The 13,918-nt window shown below is 35.6% G+C and overlaps 2 protein-coding genes across 3 annotated transcripts; one reads left to right on the top strand and one right to left on the bottom strand.

Annotated features, from left to right (window-relative positions):
* The first annotated feature begins 1,528 nt into the window (after nucleotides 1–1,528).
* On the top strand, nucleotides 1,529–7,728 carry LOC129894267 (golgin candidate 2). The gene is made up of 10 exons (XM_055969876.1): nucleotides 1,529–1,769; nucleotides 1,943–3,094; nucleotides 4,474–4,584; nucleotides 4,744–4,803; nucleotides 5,465–5,522; nucleotides 5,996–6,039; nucleotides 6,152–6,244; nucleotides 6,548–6,673; nucleotides 6,981–7,028; nucleotides 7,124–7,728. The coding sequence occupies exons 1-10, from the start codon at nucleotides 1,716–1,718 to the stop codon at nucleotides 7,484–7,486; spliced, it is 2,109 nt and encodes a 702-aa protein (XP_055825851.1). The 5' UTR covers nucleotides 1,529–1,715; the 3' UTR covers nucleotides 7,487–7,728.
* Nucleotides 7,729–8,152: 424 nt separating this feature from the next.
* Nucleotides 8,153–13,905, bottom strand: LOC129896199 (uncharacterized). 2 transcript variants are annotated; one of them, XM_055972053.1, is made up of 10 exons: nucleotides 13,806–13,905; nucleotides 13,644–13,713; nucleotides 12,429–12,496; nucleotides 11,920–11,981; nucleotides 11,605–11,686; nucleotides 11,197–11,430; nucleotides 9,264–9,392; nucleotides 9,127–9,188; nucleotides 8,935–9,051; nucleotides 8,153–8,439 (listed from the first exon to the last, which is right to left on the bottom strand). In XM_055972053.1, the coding sequence occupies exons 1-10, from the start codon at nucleotides 13,842–13,844 to the stop codon at nucleotides 8,388–8,390; spliced, it is 915 nt and encodes a 304-aa protein (XP_055828028.1). In that variant the 5' UTR covers nucleotides 13,845–13,905; the 3' UTR covers nucleotides 8,153–8,387. The 2 variants fall into 2 exon arrangements, with proteins under 2 accessions (XP_055828028.1, XP_055828029.1); XM_055972054.1 differs by having other exon boundaries at nucleotides 8,153–8,433.
* Nucleotides 13,906–13,918: the final 13 nt, after the last annotated feature.

The raw sequence follows: 13,918 nt of genomic DNA, 5'->3' as shown, positions 1-13,918 counted from the left end.
AAAAGAAAATATACTTATTTGATTTCAATTCTTGGAGATTCAAATGGGCTTTATATACAATATTTCAAAATTTAATTAAGAAGAACATAAGTGACGTGATAGATAGATATTATGATGTTTGATTGGTTGAATAATGTGTCATGTGAAGACTTAAAGTTAATTAGTTCTCTTTAATCTCTAAAATAGTTATGTCTTTTTATGAATTGGACCATAGACTTCTATTTATCAAAGTTAAAAAACAAAACTAGACGAAAGCTATAACTTTTCTAACAAATTCCAAATATTTTATTATTAAACCATATGATCGATAACACACCAAACAAAAGGTCAAGAATTTTAAACAAGCTTAAAATTTACAAAACCCATCAAAATTCCAAAGTTCAAAAAATAATTTTCTTTATCGAATGTGATACATCTAATTCAAGTGTCTCTTTTGATTTTGACATGACTATTAAGAATTGAACAAATAAGTTACAAGTACATTTTCGATAAAATATATGCTAATAGTATACATTTTTAATGGAAAATGAAAGGAAAGATCTATTATTTTAGGAAAGTAAACATAAAATTAGTATGATTTAAAGTAAAAAAAAAAGTAGGATAATTAATTGTAATAGATGGATTGAATGATTAATTAAAATTAAAACTATTTTAAAGTTCAATTTCCAAATTCTGAAATTGGAACAAAAAATGACTGAAATTTCTTACGAGGGAAAAAGTGAGAAATTTTAGTAGAGAGGGCAACTAGCTAGCGTTTGGCCCAAATTTCCAAATATTCCTGTCAAATTATTTTTGAATGAAATTTTGATAAAGTTTCATCACGCGTTTGACCATAAATTTTCCTAAGAACATTTGATTATTTCAAAAAAATATTATTTTGCACCGGTAAGTTTTAAAAATTATTAAAAATACCTATAAATTTGTATTATCATTTTATAATGAACATAATCTGTTAAAAAAAATTTATAACATAATTGATAATAACCAACAACAACAAAATAACAATATGGACAAAATCAATACATTAATCGCATTAAAAATAAATTATATAAAAGAATAGTCTGGTTATTTATTAATAGATAGAAATGTTATTTAATGGTGTTGGTTGACCATGTTAATAGAGTAAGTTGGTAGATAAATATTAGTTGAAATTAATAAATAATGAACATATAAGGCATTCCGGTGCATTAAAGCTCCCGCTATGCGCAGAATTCGGGGAAGGTAATAAATAATGAATATTTTTATAAAATATAAAAACTTGGGGTAATTTTTGAATTTTTAAAATTTTCCAAGTTTTCAAGTTCTAGCTTCTTTTTTTAGAATTTGGGAACTTGAAATATTTGTCAAGTAATGACAAATTATATGGCCAAACATTAATTTCTAAATGTTTTTTAAGTTTTTCCCAAAATTTATTTGAGGTGAAATGACACCTTAACATCATGTGTTCCCTAAATAATAAATCCATAAAATATAATTCCCTGAGTTGTCATTCTAAATCTTAAAGTTCTCTTTGTAGTAAAATTCTGCCCCTGAATTCGGACCAGGGAGAGTTCTATTCATGAAGAACGGCCCGGACCGCTGGACGCATTTTTTTTCTCCGACTCGGCCTTTCTCTCTCAGTTCGTTCTTCACTGAAATCAAATTCGCAGCAGCATTTCGCTAACAATGCTTCAGTTCTGATCTATACCGACAAGGCAATATATTAATCGACGGCCATGGCTCACTGGATCTCTTCCAAGCTCAAAGTCGCCGAAAATCTCCTTCATCAGGTTCATCTTTTTTCCATCCTTTATCTCAAGTGAATTGCTTATATCTTTTCTTAAGAATTTAGTGAAATTAAATTTAATAATTTTTGGTTGATTTTCCGAGTATAATTTAGTAATTAGTACTCCTAGTAGTTATCTAATTGATTTTCCCCCTAATATTTATTCGAGTGGTTCAGATAGATCAACAAGCAGCTGATTCACTCCGTAAGAGTGAGAAGCAGCGATCTGATGAAATAGATCGCGAAAACATAGCCAGAACGAATGAAAACAAGCCACTTAAGGACCAATTCAAGAAGAAAAGCCTCGAAACAAATTATTTAATCCAAAAATCCAAAAGTGATCGTAATTCAACTTCTATTAGCCTGGAGAAGAACAATAACTTTGGAAGCAATAGTAGTAATAAGATACATAAGGAAGCGGTGACGCCAATGGATTCGAGCCCTAAGTCCAGTACCAATGCTCTGACTGATAATGATTGGACTGAATTGCTGAGTGCACCGAGTCCGAATGCCATTGCTGGGGGGACTACTAGTAGTACTGGAGTTGGAAGTGCCCGTAGTGGTCGGAATGATGGTAGAAAGCAAAGAAGTTTGGGATCTGGGGCAAATTTGCCAGCTATGGATGGGAAAAGGAGCCAGAAACCTCAAAAGGTTGTTAAGAGTGTTAAAGGATCAAATATTCATTCAGAGAATGAGGCAGACGGTAGAAGGTTAGACAGAAGAGCTAGCAATGTGGACAATACAGTGCCGGTAACTTCAAATGTTGAACTTAATATTGATAGGGAAAGTTTGGGTAGGGGGGACCGTCATCGAAAACATGAAAATGTAAAGTCCTTGCATGGAAATAAGGATGAACAAAATGAAGTAAAGAATGAAGGTTTGGAGGTTGTTAAGGGTGTAGAGAAGTCTCCGGTGGATAGTCGTTCTGGAGATAAGAGCCTTGGCATTGTTCCGGGGTTTTCCACTCTTAATAAGGAGGTGGACATAAAGAATAAGCTGGATGACAATCAGAGGAAAAGGCCTGCGAAGGCTATGGTTGACAGACCAAAAGTGGACTCTCGTAGTTCCACTTCTCTGAAGATGAGCTCTTCTTCACCTAGTAATGCAGAGTCTGATTCTGAGACGGATTCAACATCTTCATCAGACTCGGAAAGTGAACGTGAAAGAGAAGAAAGGAGGAGAAGAAGGCAACAGATCCTGGCTGAAAAAGCAGCTGCAAAAGCAATGGAAGCTATTAAAGAACGTGAGAATAAGGTTGCTAAATTGGAAGGGGAGAAACAGAGTTTAGAAAAAATACTTGAAGAGCGGGCCAAACAACAAGTTCAAGAGGTAAATACTTGATCTTTCTGTTTACTGTTGTTATTTAGAGTAGTTTACTTTCCTGGTTTTAAGTTGTGGTGGAAATTATAATTTTATATCATAAAAATTGGCTTGCTTCCTTAGGGAAGGATTTGACCTTCCCCAACCACATGACTGAGCAGTTCATGACGCAAGATCGTATGGATTTGGTGGAAATAATCAATCTTTTTATAAGTAATGGCAGTAATAGGTTTGTTGTTTTGGAGTTCAAATGCGTATTTGGCACGTGAAATTCTTTCAGAAGAAGCGTCAACCTCTATGATTCTAGTTACATAATTTTGACTGGAAATTTGTCAATTTTTGGTAGGTTTCTTTTAATTTCTTCTGGGAGGGATACTAAGGTCTCTGGTATTGAAGTAAAATCTGAACAATTTCAATCAAACCCCATAGGCATGTTACCTCGTTAGACTTAGACGCTTGGTTGTATTCTTGACTATTTCCTAGTTTCCAATTTTACTTTTTTTTTTAAAAAAAATTTATACAAGATTGATGTTCTGATTAAGTCATTTTATATTGTGTGTTGATCTGATCATACCTTTTCCCTAGTCTCCTGAGAACTTGTTTCGCCAACTTTCTGGTTATGTTTGTTAACATAGAAGCTGGAAAAGAAGAACAATAAAAAAATAATGCATGTTTTGCTAATTCCATGTCGTCTTAGCTTGTAAAGGTTTTCCAAGAGTTGCTCTTGCTTTATTTCTTCTGCATTGGATTACATTTTGGTTCTCCTGCATTCTCAGTTTTCTCAAAGGACTCCACTCTTTAAAATGAAAAAGAAAGAAAGAGATGGAGGGGATTCTCCTTCATTTTCCTTGTTTCTCCTCCCTTGTTCCTCTCTCTTAAGCCGAGGGTCTTTCGGAAACAGCCGCCCTACCTTTTAAGGTGGGGGTTAGGTCTGCGTACACTCTACCCTCCCCAGACCCCACATGGTGGGATCACACTGGGTTCGTTGTTGTTGTTGTTGTTGTTGTTTTCTTGTTTTGTGGACTGCATAAACTAGAATCTGCAAACACCTTGGTGTACGTTGTTAAACATTCGCCTTGCAATAGAACAACTTCACTCCAAATTAAACTGTATCTGGTTTTGATACTTACCGAACAAAATCTTTTGGGGAAGATCAGGGAATGGGAATACTGCTTCTTTAATCACTAATTTGCACTTTCCATTCATAAATCAGTTTCCTTTTGTAATGTCCTTAGAAAAGCTGACGTTTCTCAGCCTTGGTAGTACTTCTCCCTAGTACGTCCACCTAAATTTTTCACCGCGAAGTCAACAAAAAAGAAGGAGAAGAATTAAAAGGCATTTCAAAGTTATGACCAACTACCATTCTTATGACTACTACTTTGTTATAGGCTTCTGAGTTACAGACGAAAATGATGGAAACAATGGAAGCTGTTGAGTTGGAGAAACAGAAACATAATAGTACTAGAATGGAAACTCTTGGCCGATTGGCAAAGCTTGAGGTACTTTGAAATCTGCCTAATCATTCTGCTTGTACATATTTTACGTTCAGTTGTTGGGCAAGCTGGATAGGGCTTGGGTAACTGTCATGGTTAAAGCATTCGTCAGAGAATCATACATATTTGAAAGTGCAGATTTAATGCAGTAGCTATTTCTTGCAGACTGTAAATGCTGAACTTGCAAGGTCTCTCGCTTCTGTTCAGTGGAATCTTGAAGTAGAGGTATATGAAATTTTAACCGTTGTTTCAGCAGAATTTGAAATCCTATTGTACTCTGCTTCTACAACTAGAAAACAGTTACAGCACATTTTCTGTTGCACTTTCTGGGTGTTAATTGCATTTGCCCTGCGATGCGGTTTCATAAATGAAGAATATTTATAACTCCTTATTCATAGCTGATTCGTTTGCAGATCTCCACCTTGGTCCTGTAGAGTATCTATGTTCTCTTTCTTGTTTCCTTTTGGGAGGGAGGGGGGAGGTGGGAGGCGCCACTTCAGGTTGTTGCCAATACATTTTGTCCCACCTCCCCACAACACACACACACACACACACACCAAACAAAAGGTTGTTGCTCATATACATAAATGAAGAAACAATAAAGTGGGTTCTTGCCTCACATAGAAAGACAATATGTTGCTTTGAGCAAGTGAACCAAGACCTCATATGGTATTCGTACCTTAATATTGTACTCCCCTATCTTTTCTTTCTAAAAGAACATAACAGCTTAAAGAAAGTTTTACTAATTTGGTTTTTAATGTGAATCAATTACTTTTTCAACTTCAGAGATTACTGTTTCTGATTGAATATGCTTAGGAATCAAAACTTTCGAAAAAAATGTTAATAAAAGCATGTTCTTAATTAGTGTTTAATGTTAATGCTTCAGGTTAGTCAGGTTGCTGAACTACGCCAACAAATTGAGTTAAAAGAAGCGGCTCATGAAGGTCTGCATTTGGTATCTTGACCGAGTCAGAAGTTATCTTGTCACACTTTTTTCTTCACACTAATCAGAAAAAGCTGTTACCAATACCTGTATGGCGAATCCACTAAACTAAACACATCTTTGGTTATGTGTGATAATATGAAATTTCAGATAACTTGTGTTGTCAAAGTCTGCAAGGTACATTACGTCATTATGTGGCATTCCCTGCTTGAGACATCAACATAGTATAAATTGCATTGCAATATAGGTGGCTGGTTGATTTAATGATTCACAGGACAGGAGGCCAGTTTTCTAGTCAGCTTCTGTAGATCAGTTCATCTATTTATTGTATAGATCCATTGGTGTAAAAAAATGAGAACACAAAAGATTGAAATTGACAAAATGTTTTGTAAAAATGATTTTTGTTTTGTGAAGATAGTTTTCTTCACAAGAAAGAGATCACTGGAGCTTTTTAACAATCTTCTTGTCTTGCAGAATTAAGAAGGAAGATATCTAGGATACAGGGAAGTGGTGAAAAAGTAAGTAATGTCTGATTTATGTTTTTTGTCTTTAAGCAGATTACTTTCTCTAAGATGAGTTTTCCTTTCCCTATCTTCCAACTTTTTTCTTTTTGATGAAAATTACTTGTAGTTAGTGGCTTCAAAAGGGATTGAAGTGGAGAGGGAGATGCTTGAAGCAGAGCACTCTTTCTTAACAGATAAAGTGGGATTGTTGCAAGAAAAGGTAACCCGGCTTTTGACACTGTCAAAATTTACTTCTTTGCTGGACCTTTTTGTATTAATATAGAAACCCAATAGTACAATATTCTTTAGAAACATCAGATCTGAGTGGATCATGTATTCCTTCTTTATTTCATGCACTTCTGCTAGCATATTTAATTGTTGAAACAACAGTACTATTTGGGTTTCAGCCCCGAAAATATGTCTTGTGAATAGCCTAGGAAAAATCAGCTAGCTATAGTGCTTTGCTTACTTTATTATCTGTTAAACTCATCTTGTTCGATCGATGTGACCGCTGGATCTCTAGGCAAAGACACTAGAAAGAAGTATTGCCACAACACAGCATGAACTGGAAAACCCAACTACAGTGGAAATTGAGCTCCGGCGGAGGCTCGGTCAATTTACGGATCATCTGATTCAAAAACAAGCTCAGGTTCTTCCTCTTAATTAACTGTGACTCAACATGGAATTTTATAGGGAAGTTTTCTTGCTCTCAATTTTCTAGCTGTTCGAGCTGTCTAATATGCCTTATATTTGCTGGTAAACAAAACTAATGAATCTGTCTATGTTCAATATGCCGAAATGGAAACGTTCATATCAATGGATCGTCGAATCCACCGTAAAATTCTGTAAATGATAACAAGCATTCTCACTTCCAATAGGGAGTCATTTATCCGGTTTTCGGCAGATAGTTGTAAATGGACAATAGACAGGGTTTCTGAACTTTGCTTGTATTTTAGGTTGAGGCGCTGTCTTCTGATAAGGCCACAATGACATTTAAAATTGAGGTACATTTCTATCCTTGAATAAGATATTTCCATTACAATTCGAATAGCAGGTTGTTCACAGAGTGCTTCAATCCAATTTTTCATATCATATTTAGGCGGTTTCAAGGTCGTTAGAAGAAAACAAGTCTATGTTAACTGATTTTCCCAGTACCTCATCAATGGGTGATTTAGAGTCTGGATTGTGGATCTCCAACTCAAAGTTGAGGCCTTTGTTTGAAGAAAAAATGCGATCAGGCCAGCAACATTTAGGATCTCTGATTCGGCAGTTGGACTCCATCTTCTGCACCGGAATGGTGTTTCTTAGAAGGAACTCAAACGCAAAAATATTTTCTCTGGTTTACCTCGTCTTCCTTCATCTTTGGGTCATATACATTTTAATATCTCATGCTCCCGTCTCTGAGGATACAACTGGTGCCGTTATTTCCTTGGAGAATATCAACAAAACGGGAGGCATATGATATTATTTATTGATGTGTATCATCATGTTCATTGGATCCATCATTTTTTGTTTTGAGGTCCTTTCAGTATCTCCATTCCCCTCAACCAAAAACACACATGTATAGAAATGCACCATTTGTTAAACAAACCTCGGATGGTTATGACATCTATGAATGATCCTTCTTGTATATCTAGGTCAAGGAATGTATAAGTTTTAAAGGTTGATATGCATTTCATGGCAAATAGGAATTTCATTGATCTAGTTATGGTTACAAATTCTACGCATTTATTAAGACCTCCACATTTATCCGTTTCTCTCCTTATATATGACTCCGTCAAGCTGCAAATTTTGATGGAAAATACTTGTATCCTATGTTTAAACCAAATCAAACAATTTATCCATAAGACACAAGCTTAAGTGAAATTACATATAAAGGTTTATATTCAAGACATGTTTTGCATCCATTTTGTTCACTGTTAACATAAATTTCTGTCAATGGCATACTTTAGGTCGTTGCATGTGTAAAATATACTTAAAACACTCCACTACAAAGGTAAAAGCAAGACAGAGGGAAGGTTGTAAGGAGGCAGGCAAATCAAACAAGATTCTTGTTTAATTCTTGGTGAAAGCTTTCGAGTTGCAAAGACAGAAGCTAGAAGCTTACTCAATATATGTGAATGCATGATTTGATTCAAGATACAATTTGGGAACAAAGCAAAAGAAGTTTGAATACACTATCCAAAACAACCAAATAGATGGAGTTTATTAAAAAGATTACACTGTTTGAACATAGTAAGGGAGATGTTAAATAGGATTTTGAGCAGCCAAAATAAGAAGTGAGAATTATTAAGCAAAGCAAGCTGTGCAGCGAGCAGCTGGCAAACTACTTGGACAAGTATGGAATCCCAAAAATTAAGCTGTCAACTCATCTTCGGGTCTGTTCTACTGCTTCCTTGCTGGCTTCGTCTATTCCTTGCAAACAACAGAAATTTCTTATCAATTCCATAACAATGTCTTCTAGGTAAAGTTGAGTCTTGCAAATAACAAAGAAAATCATACAGGCAAATGTGCTTATGGTCCGAAGTAAAACCAATTGTAGCTTCCTGGGTCGTAGTTGTAAGTTAACTCCAGTTAAGGTTAAAATATGAGATTTGAGTCACACAGGCAAATGTGCTTGTGGCCCCAAGAGAAACCAATGGTAGCTTCTTCGGTCATACTTGTAAGTTAACTCCAGTTGAGGTTAAATCTTGAGATTTGAGTAGCAGCAAGAAAGTAGATATAATAGACATACATATACGTATCAACAAAATGTTAAAAGAGTGAATTAATTTGACCCTTCTCGAAGTTCAGAGAGGGTGCTTTTGCTAAACTGAAGAAAAGAACAACCTATAGGTAACATATGTACTAAACATAATTGGAAAAAAAAAATTGTGAAGGACGAACTTTGAGCAAAGATTTAAGTTTTACCAGCTTAGCTCTTCTTGAGGAAGATTGCGACTGTACAAAGGAAACTCAAAAAGGAACATGGTTTTGAACCATTGAGGAAGACTCCCATACACTCCAGGAGGCAGCAGAATAAGAGGGCTGAAACAATTATCATATCAATTTTACCATTTTACACTTAAACCAGAGGAATAAAAATGAAAACTATAAACCAACCTAGTTTTTCTCTTATATGATCTGTATGCAGCAACATTTCCAAACTTCTTGTCTCCTGATGCCTGTTTAATCAGAGCACGTAACAGTATAAGTTCGTGTTTAGGGGAATATGTAGTAATACAGAGGAACGATTGTACCTCAAGCAAGGGTATGCCACTAACAAAAAGGAGCAGCAAGGTAACAAATACTGGTCCAAACACAACTAGCCATTCAGCACCCTCTAGCACCGGTGTGGAAGCCAGGAAAACTCCCCACCAAAGTAAAATCTGAAGAGCAGTATAAAATGTTTAGCTAGTCTATTTAAAGATGAAACTGGAAAAATGTGAAAAAGTGAAACCAAAAAAGAAGATTGTAAGATTGCAACTTGACGCGGTTTTCAGTAATATGTGGTCTTTACGTTCATAGCCCTAAATTGAGAAGTCAACTTTTTCTGCCTTGGCCATCTCATGATCAACCAAAAAATATTTTCTTTTTTACTTTTCTGCATATTAGAATGCAGCAGAGTGAAGCATGCAATTGCCTAATAGATATACAAGCTATCAAAGATATAGACCAGCAACCTATAGCAACAGTGGATATGAGTCACTGAACAAGACCCAAAATGAAAAGTGGTCAGTGTATTCTTGTGACAAACAATGTAAGACTTCCATATGTAACCCAAAGAAAGTGATGCGCTAGCATCAAATTTAGAGAGTGTTTAGTCATGGTTCATGTCCCAGAGATGGGAAATGATGTTCCCATGCCAGAAGGGTGAATAATGCATAAGAACGTGCTCATCTTCCACGACACCTACAATGTACTTTCCTCAATCGATCAAAAGTAGAGGAAAGCTTCACAATAGAGCAAAAAACTAGGAATTTGTGCGCTTAGATATCAGGATGAAGAAATTCAACTTCATCAAGATGCTCCCGGACCACTTCCGGTGCATCTTTCTGAGTTGACACTCTTTCTGTCCACCTAATCTGATTTATTTCCTCTTTTTACTTTGCATCTTTATCTCCCCCCTTTGCCCTTTATCTCTCCACCATATACTGGTTCCAAGTCCAAACAGACACTCAACATATCATACAGTATTGGTCACAACATAGGCCTAGCACGAGGAAATTCTTTATTGTACTAAAAGTATGCCATCCAATCAAGTCAGCTTGATCAACTTATCTATCAAAAATACTACTTTTTCTTTCTCTTACAGGTTAAGGGGACAAAGTTCAATGATGTTGGGTATTTCTTATACTAGGCTTGCATACTTGACTCCCCCAAGGTGGGTTTTGTTGTGAGAGGAATAATGTGCCTAGGGTGAAAAAATACTCCCAGATGAATTACAATCGACAGCATCACCATTGATACATTAAATAAGCTCTATATGTCATTACAAGTCACAAGATTCTAAGTGCAGTATCTAGCTGTTCACATATGTTAGGGTATCTGCACTGCATATCCCTGAACTGGCATCATATTGTAAAGCCAAAATCTTTAAATGCTATTCATAAAACAAAACTACATAGATAATTAAGTGTATGTAACATGTACCCTATGACTTCCACAAAAGGACACATTTTTTTACGTGAACTCATAGTATTACTCTCATAGACCAATTGTATAGTTCTACTTTGGTTGGGATGAGTTATTAAGAGAAAAGCTAAAATTAGAGTACTGTGTAAAGAGAGGTGAATCATATATAGAGCAAAAACCTACTTCATACGAGTTAGAGATTTTATCTTTGCAGGAGTGTGTCCCATATAACTTTTGAAGTCATCCAAAATCTTTAAAATAATGAATAGAGAAGGAGAAAAGGATCCAATAGAAGGAAAATTGACACTTTAGGCTTAGGGATGGACAAAAACAAGAAGTTGTAACCATCTTTTTAGTCTGGATAGAGTATCTTGCAAGAAGATAACTAAGTTAAAACCTCCTACGGGTCACAACATTGTTTGCGCAGGCATGCCATATTTGTTCTCGTGAAACAAGAAACTCATCAGTAGCTCCATCAGGTTGAACCTTACGGCATCAAAACTCACAATAACTTCTACAAACTACAACACAAAAGAAGAGACAATTTAAAGGACTAACCTCACCAAAATAGTTTGGATGACGTGAATATTTCCAAAGGCCAACACTGCACCACTTTCCTCTGTTTTCAGGGGAGTTTTTGAACGCCAACTTTTGTTGGTCAGCTGTAATCTCAACCAAAATCCCAATAATCCACATAATACAACCAATGGTGTCTTGAGCCTGAACAGAAGGATGCTTATCACTTGCATTAACAACTGTCACTGGTAAACTAACAGTCCATACCCAGATTGCCTGCAATTAAAATTAAGTCGTCATTCACAAAGAAAGAGTATCTCATTCTTCTGTTGCCTGAAAAAGGAATAAGTTGTCATTCACAAAAGTGAAAAGGCATCTATTTCTGCTGAGAGCATAAAACCAATATAAAGAAGACAATTTACGAGATGATTGGATAAAACGAAACAAAACCTGAAGTATCCAAAATATTGCCAGTTTTCCAAGATTGTCACGTTTGTCATCAAAACGTCTGTCCTCCCCCCACTGTAGTATCCTGAAAAGAATAAGGGTAAAGATAAAGCTAATTTAAGTCAACCATTGCAAACCAATATAATTTATCATTTGGGGGAATGAGTCTTGTAATTAGTACCAATAGATAACTTTTTATATCTTTGCAAAGGATGAAACTTCATTCATTTTCAATCGGATCTTTGCAAAAGGATGACAATAAGCAAAATAAGAAAAGAATATGCACAAGTTTAATAGTATAATTAGTGCTGGTCTTACCTCATTAATAAGAATAGTCCCAATCGAAGGCCCCATATCACTACAAATAGAGACAAAACCACCTGAAAGACAGAACAATCAAACAGAATAAAATGATATCCAACAATTTCCTGAGCACTTTCAATTACATTTTCGAGAAAATGCAGATTAATAACCATTAAATGACTCCACAAGGTGCGAGATTTTTTTTTCAAAACAGCTCAAAAAGTTAAATTTTCTAGTACAATACCCTAAATTCTAAAGATACTATTGTCTGATTTCAATGTACAATGAATGCATGGGTCCCGTTTAAAACAACGGAAGTGGTTGTACAGCAAAGCTCCAAGAAACTGAAGAAATGTACATGGGCATTGGAGAGGGGGGAAGAGTTCGGGCAGGAGGGTACCGGAGGAAAAGTGACTACTAGAAAAGCCCTTGTTGGGATTAACAAAAACTTTCTAAAGTAATTTTAACAAAGATGACCAAACTTCTGAATGATTGCCAAATCAGAGATTGACCCAAAATCTTACCTGTCGAAAGTACCATGAACCCTTTAGCACCAAGGTCAAAATAGCAAGTACAATGAAGTTCGTACTTCCTGTATCGAAAAAATCGACAGAAAACTAGTATTATCCCCCCCAAAATTGGCACAATATAAGTAAGAAATAAATTTATGTCAAAGAGATTGGTATTCATAACAAAGCTGCTCCACGGCAAATACTGCCATGGTGACAATGAATGGATAGTTAAGACATGTAAAGTAAACAGGGAACATCATTCTCTTAGCATAGGTATATACAATCTATCCCCAAATAGGATAACATTTTCATGAATCTAAGGCCAAAAATGAATATCCCACAGCTTAAGGATGCAGCTTGTGAAGTGTATAGCCAAACATGGCCTAGATAATAGGAATATCTAGTCTGAATTAGTCCAATCATTGGTAAATACGCACTAGCAAGCTAATGTTGCTACATAAACTAACTTAAAACTATAAAACCTAGATATTTGTACCACAAAGCAGCACTGAATGTCACATTAAGCAAGAACATGCTTATAAAAAGGTAAAACAATGACGAGAACAAACAAGAAATTGCATGTTAGTGTAAAGTTATAGTAGTATCTTCAAAGCACAGCCTAAAAGAATTGATTGATATTGATAGTTACAAGAAAGAATACCAGATAAAGATTGTGCCACACTGTTCCAGTAATTGAACAAAGATTACTATAAACAAGAGATTGTATAGCACATCCTCTATGACAATGGATTTCAGGGAACATGGTCAACCAGAAATTATTATGTTAGCGATTCTTCATCCACCAATGGTAAAAGAGCTCCAGTTTCCCATTCTCGGTACGTGGATTGGGTGCTTCATCAAGCTCAAACGTGTGCCGATCGCTAGGTAGGGACGGTTTATAGACCATCAAATGTCAAGTATGATAAAGAGTGTCAAATTAATAACATTGTGATTCACTGTTAAAAGAGCACCTATGACTTACCTCCCCTCAACCAAAACAAAGGAGAAAACAAGAAGCAACAAAGCAAGCCAATAACACAAAGTTGTACAAGAATGAAACCACATTTTTAACAAACAATAAAGTCTGGCTAAACCTCTTGCTAAATTTCCAAAAAAAAATAAAAAATCCTCCTCTTTTTTTTTTTTGTGGATAAGGTTAAAGTTCAAGAACTTAGAAAAGGAAAATTCAAGAAACTATGGTGATGAAGATAATATTAATAATATTACCCGCAAAGTCGGTAACTTTATCAAACCTGAGGAGTGCTGTGATAATGAAAAATGTAAACTGATAACCCAACTGCAAAAAGGAAAAGAAAAAACAGCCGATCATAATCCAAAGCAGCAGAGAAGCTCCATGAGGGAATATAACCAAAAAAAAAAAGTGGTTACTGTAACAATGGCAGTGAGGCCCAAGAAATGGGAATCCATAACTGTCCCCCTTCGTCTTTCCAAGCTCCACAACGTATTTCTGTCTATGTGGTGTCGTTCAATGAAGTCATGGC

This window comes from Solanum dulcamara, chromosome 7, assembly GCF_947179165.1.
Source record: "Solanum dulcamara chromosome 7, daSolDulc1.2, whole genome shotgun sequence".
In the NCBI taxonomy this organism is placed as follows: Eukaryota; Viridiplantae; Streptophyta; class Magnoliopsida; order Solanales; family Solanaceae; genus Solanum; species Solanum dulcamara.
This window is presented reverse-complemented; position numbering and strand designations above follow the sequence as displayed.

Coding starts and splice junctions, on each gene's coding strand:
- LOC129896199 (XM_055972053.1), bottom strand. CDS start 13,844: ATGGATTCCCATTTCTTGGGCCTCACTGCCATTGTTACA. Junction 13,714..13,805: donor GCCTCACTGCCATTGTTACA/GTAACCACTTTT, acceptor TCCTTTTTGCAG/TTGGGTTATCAGTTTACATT. Junction 12,497..13,643: donor TAAAGTTACCGACTTTGCGG/GTAATATTATTA, acceptor TTTTCGATACAG/GAAGTACGAACTTCATTGTA.
- LOC129894267 (XM_055969876.1), top strand. CDS start 1,716: ATGGCTCACTGGATCTCTTCCAAGCTCAAAGTCGCCGAAAATCTCCTT. Junction 5,523..5,995: donor AAAAGAAGCGGCTCATGAAG/GTCTGCATTTGG, acceptor CTTGTCTTGCAG/AATTAAGAAGGAAGATATCT. Junction 6,245..6,547: donor TGGGATTGTTGCAAGAAAAG/GTAACCCGGCTT, acceptor CTGGATCTCTAG/GCAAAGACACTAGAAAGAAG.